Source organism: Mixophyes fleayi, chromosome 4 (genome assembly GCF_038048845.1).
Source record: "Mixophyes fleayi isolate aMixFle1 chromosome 4, aMixFle1.hap1, whole genome shotgun sequence".
Lineage (NCBI taxonomy): Eukaryota > Metazoa > Chordata > Amphibia > Anura > Limnodynastidae > Mixophyes > Mixophyes fleayi.
Window position 1 is genome coordinate 334,258,166 of NC_134405.1, and position 5,736 is coordinate 334,263,901.

The following is a 5,736-nucleotide window of genomic DNA, read 5'->3' on the forward strand; positions in this document are numbered from 1 at the left end:
CCTAAAAACAAAGCTGTCTTTAAAATGGAGAGGTGAATTTGCCTTATTGCCCGCCCAGCATATTACAACATTGGATGTCAGTTCCCGTACCTTGCCAGAGTGTGCACTGTGGAAAAAGTGTAAACGTCCCACCCGCTGCCCCTCTCAGATCACCCCCTTCATTTATTTCAGTGACAGATGATGCGAGCCAATAGCAACCGCAGTCACACTGTTGCTGAGGAGGGAGAGATTATCAGCCAGTTTATTTGTATTTATAGGTTTCAGCAACAGTGATGGGGACGGCTCAAAGCTCATTTTCCCAGCATCTGAATGTGCTTCTGAAATCACTGCGAAAACCATACTTGCCAACTCTCCCTGAATGTCAGGGAGACTCCCTGAAATAGGGGTGATCTCCCTCACTCCCTGAAGAGTCTGGCATTCTCCCTGATGCTGAGCCAGTACAAGAAGTTATTGGCTTCGCCATCTGTGGCATGATGACACAGTTCAGAAATTGTGTCCTATGTCCATGTATTGATACCTATGGAGGTGGCCATTTTCATGGAGACCAATATTTAATCAAAGACTGACAGGTAAGACAACATGTCTTCAGTAATGAAGACAGAAATGTAAAAGACACTTCAGTCTCTAGAGATTCATTAGCTGCTTTCCTTTAACGCATAGTTGCTACCCTCCCGGAATGTCCGGGAGACTACAGCACTTCTGGGAGACCTCCCGGGTGAGCAGGGCAACCTAACGGTTCTCGCCCCGCCACAGATAAGTGGCAGGGCGGGGCTTAATGACGCAAATATCATATCATCTTAGCCCCGCTCCCTGTTGTAATTGGCCAGAATTGTGGCAATCGTTTAGAGGGTGGGGCAAAATGATGCCATTCCTCAGGCCCCGCCCCCACACAGCCACCTCCGCCGGGATCTCCCTGAAGCCAACGAGGAAAGTTGGCAAGTATGGCGTAAACAGCTATGGAGGGCACGCATGATAATGAGATTAGTGCTGCTCTCTCCCCTCCTCTCTGATCCAAAATCCGCCACCACCTCTCCTTTATTGAGCAGAGCTCCATTATATATAACATCCAAATATTACACATGGCGCCGGTTTGCTCCAAACACAGTCACTACATAGAGCCCTAAATGCACAACTTGCAAATGTCCTTATGATTAAATAATTACTAGAAGCAGGCTCATAATGCACCTGCTATGTCTCTTTCTCATTAATATCAGATTAGATTCCAATTGATGTTCAATATCTACATTTAGAGACACAATTGTGGGTTCTGACCACTTTCTCCTCATACAGACGCTACAATCCCTAGGTCTTGAAGGCACTGTCCTATCCCGGTTCTCATCCTACCTATCTTTTCGCTCTTTCAGTGTTAATTTCTCTGGAACAACCTCTGCTCTCCTTCCTTTATCAGTTGAAGTACCACAAGGCTCAGTCCTAGTTCCTCTGCTATTCTCTATCTACACCACTTCTCTTGGAAAACTAATAAACTCCTTTGGATTTCAGTATCATCTCTATGCGGATGATACACAAATTTATCTATCCTCTCCTGATCTCTCACCATCTGTGTTGTCTCGTGTTACTTGACTGTCTTTCTGCCATTTCATCTTGGATGTCTTCTCGCCAACTCAAACTCAATCTTTCAAAAACAGAATTAATAATATTCCCACCCAACAATAGAAGCTTCCTGCCTGACATTTCTATTTCTGTTGACAACATGACCATAAAAGCAACCCCGCAAGCTCGCTGCCTAGGTGTTATCCTTGACTCACACCTATCCTTTGTTCCCCACATGAACTCTATATTTACATCATGCTGCATACATCTAAAGCACATTTCCAGAATACGCACATATCTCACACAAGACAATGCAAAAAACTTTAATTCATGCACTCATCATCTCCTGCATTGACTATAGTAATTCCCTCCTTACTGGTCTTCCCAAAATCAGACTCGAGCCCTTACAATCTATTTTGCACGCAGCGGCTAGATTGATTTTCTTTACAAATCGTCTTACATCTGCTGAGTCACTCTGTCAGTCTCTACATTGGTTGCCTGTTTTTCAATGAATCCAATATAAAATTCTTCTACTAACATACAATGCCATCAACAATATTGCACCAACATACATCTCCTCACTTGTCTCAAAATATCTCCCGACTCGACACCTCCGTTCTGCACAAGATCTGCGTCTCTCTTCCACTCTCATCACATTCTGTCATTCCTGGTTACAGGACTTCTTTCGGGCTGCACCCACTTTATGGAATTCACTCCCATCGCATAATAAAACTTTCCTCTAGTCTTCAAACCTTCAAGCGTTCTCTGAAAACCCACCTCTTCAGACAAGCTTATAGTATTCCTCTACCACCCTCTTAATCTCCCTAGGTTACCCTATTACCACCCTCTGCACAGCTAACACAAGACAACAACCCTCTGACCAAAATTGCTGTGTGACTGATCACACAGCCCACTAAATACTGTGTAACCTTTGCATTCTAGCTGGACCAATGTGCAATATGATGTAGCACTTACCCTTGTGTATCAAACTCCCATTGTCCCATAAATTGTAAGCTTGCGAGCAGGGCCCTCTTACCTCTACGTATGTATTGTTTAATTACTGTTTGTTCCCAATTGTAAAGCGCTACGGAGTCTGCTGGCGCTATATAAATAAATGTGGAGGATGATGATGATGTTGATGTAAAGCTCTTATACTGAGAAGGACCCGGTGATTAAGGAGAATGGTGTTATACATTGGGTAGTATAAAGAGAGAACACAGTGTAATGAGCACTTTTATAATTGTGAGAAAATAATAATAATTATACATTGTGATCCTGACAAACAAGAAATGCGGCATGCTGGGTTTTGTAGTGCAGCTTGCATTATGTACAGTAAGAAACGTAGTTATCTGCTACAATTCCCAGTATGCGGAGCTATACTGACACAATGCCCCATTCACCCCCTGCATACATCACAGCACGTGCAGCACTGACTGCTGTAATAGGATATACACTGGGTGATAGTTGTGATTGGCTGTAATAACTGTCTATAAGTTAATCAGAGATGGAGAAACCCCACATACATTTATATTAATATGATTATAATGGAAGTTTCTAACATAGTAACAAGGGAGCAAATCTCAGACATCTGGTTACACAACACCTGGTGCAGAACAGGAGGAGCTCAGATAAAGCTCCACCCACTGCTTCATTCTATTGGATGCATGTTTAACCAATCAGATTCCTCTCTGTGATGTCCCCAGTCTCTGGGCAGATTTCTATGGTAATTTCCTCCAGCTCCTGACTCCCCCAGATATCTTTATACAACCTTCCTTTACCCATAATGCAGCATGAAGGGGCTCAGTGAATGTGGCAGTGACGGTGTGTAAGTGTTTGATCGGGTCACAAAGAGAATAAAAGGACAGCTGTCCAGCCTCATAATCCAGACATATCCTCACTGTATCACAGGATATAATGTCAGGTGTCTGGATCACTTTCATGTTATGTCTCACTGTATACTGATAATTATACCGCCACAAACACCAGGACTTGTTATTACCTCCAATATTTGACATATTTCCTATCCTGGCTATACTGGGATAACACATCCCTACCCTCCACTTCCCTGATTTACTGACATCCACTTCCCAGTAATGTCGCCCTGAGGAAAATCTCCTGGTGCTTATTACCTGATTATACTCAAATCTCTCAAATGTTAGTGGACGTTTCTGGTTTATATCTGACCAGGATGCAGTTTTCCTGTCATCTGATATATGTATATCATTAGCAGCTGTATTTACATCCAGTAATATGTCTGCAGTTTCCTGCACATAGATCCCTATATTTATACCTGTTATTATATCAGATAATCTGTGTAATTTCTCTGAGATGAGACCCACATCCAGATCTCCTACCTCATAGATCTGGTTATCATGTCTCTCTCTGACCTCAGTATCACACAAGTCATCTGTGTCTGGTTCCTGTAAGACAGTCACTGGATCAGACATGTTACACAGCTCCTCAATGTGACGCATCTTTATGGACAGCTCGTCCTTCTTTATTTCCAGCTGCTGGATCAGATCAGAGACTGAGAGTGAAACGCTCTCTTCCTGCCTGGAGATCTCACTCAGGACTCTCTTCTCTAGGTCTTCCAACTGTCTCCTGATGTCTCTAAACAGGGCAGTGACTGTCTCTGTTACATCAGCTGCTTTATCCTGATCTTCTCTCCTGCGCTCCTGCAGTCTCTGGACTCTTTTCTCAGCCTCCTCTCTCTTTGTGGTCAGTTTTGGCAGAACATTTCTCAGTTTCTCCTTTTTCTTCTCAAAGGCCTCATCCAGCATCTCCACATAGTGTCCACGATGTTCTCCGGCCAAACTGCAGGAAACACATATACAGGCAGCGTCCACAGTGCAGTAATACTCCAGGATCTTCTTATGGATGGAGCATTTCTTGTGCCCCAGGGAAGTGGTGGGATCAGATAAGACGTGTTCTGCTGCCTTGATGTGTGCTCTCAGGTGTTTATCGCACAGAGAAACTTCACACAACAGACAGGATTTAGCAGCAGGTACAGGAGAGTCCACACAGTAAGTGCAGAAGATCCCAGTTTCCTCCTGATCTGGCCGAGTAGACAGGAAACTCCCCACTATGTTACACAGAGTTATGTTCATCTGCAGTGCAGGACGCTCCTGACACTCTGCTCTGCAGTCAGGACAGGTATAAACTCCAGAACCCTCCTGTGTATCCAGCACATGATCAATACAGACCCGGCAGAAGTTGTGTCCACATCTCAGTGTTACAGGATCTGTATAAATGTTCAGACAGATGGAACAGTCCAGCTCCTGTCTCAGATCAGCAGACGCCATCGCTGACAGCAGAAGAGAGAAATGAAAGTGGACTCTGACACTCAGACACCAGTGGGTGTGTTTCACATTCCCCACACAGGGTGAGGCTGAGCTTGTCACTTAGATTATATCTATACACTTAGTTATAGGAAGAAACACAGCCAGTACTTATAATAAAGCCGTTCTTATTTGGAAAATGATATATATTGTATCACTATCTGAAAGAAACAACTGTACTTCATTGTCTAATAGATACCATATAGATTGTGTTGTATTTGTTTCTCACATCCACAAGTATCTTAAATATTAACTCCAAATTTCTGGATTGCCCCCTCTAAAATATATACAAATATGCAGGAGGTCAGGTGTATTCTGAATACAGCGTATGTACATGTTACTAATGAGACGAGATCACTGGAAGTGTAAGAGAAATGTCTTCTTTGATGCAGAATCCCCAGTGCTTTTCTCCCAGTATCCTGCAAGTGGCCGTGTATGTAAGTGTGCTCTTCAATCTCTTCACTCTTGGGCTCTGTATAACCGGTGGTAGTCAGTATAACAATGTGTCTCAATCACAAGATAGAATTAAAGCAGAACCGATTTACTATGTGTCTAACTACTCTCATGGAGCCAACTTGATCAAAACGATTATTCGCAAACATTGGCATATCCTCAAAAAGGACGACAAATTAGGACCCTTATTACCTAAATATCCACAACTAGTGTTTAGGAAAGTCCCTGATCTCAGGAGAACCCTGACATCCAATCATATCCCTATCAAACTGGTCATGAACAGACAAAATTGGTTGGGAGACAGAACATTGAAAAGTGTTTTTTTTACCACTGTGGTTTGTACTCCAATTATATTGCACTAGGATGCAGAAGTACAAAGCCAATTATGAAATAT

The 5,736-nt window shown here is 43.1% G+C and overlaps 1 protein-coding gene across 1 annotated transcript; it reads right to left on the reverse strand.

The window, feature by feature from the left end:
* Positions 1-2,784: 2,784 nt before the first annotated feature.
* Positions 2,785-4,868, reverse strand: LOC142153130 (E3 ubiquitin/ISG15 ligase TRIM25-like). Its single transcript, XM_075210443.1, has one exon. It carries the CDS (start codon positions 4,851-4,853, stop codon positions 3,270-3,272), a length of 1,584 nt encoding a protein of 527 aa, XP_075066544.1. The 5' UTR covers positions 4,854-4,868; the 3' UTR covers positions 2,785-3,269.
* Between the last annotated feature and the right edge of the window lie 868 nt (positions 4,869-5,736).

Excerpts from the sequence above, each read along its gene's own strand:
- LOC142153130 (XM_075210443.1), bottom strand. The coding sequence starts at position 4,853 with ATGGCGTCTGCTGATCTGAGACAGGAGCTGGACTGTTCCATCTGTCTG.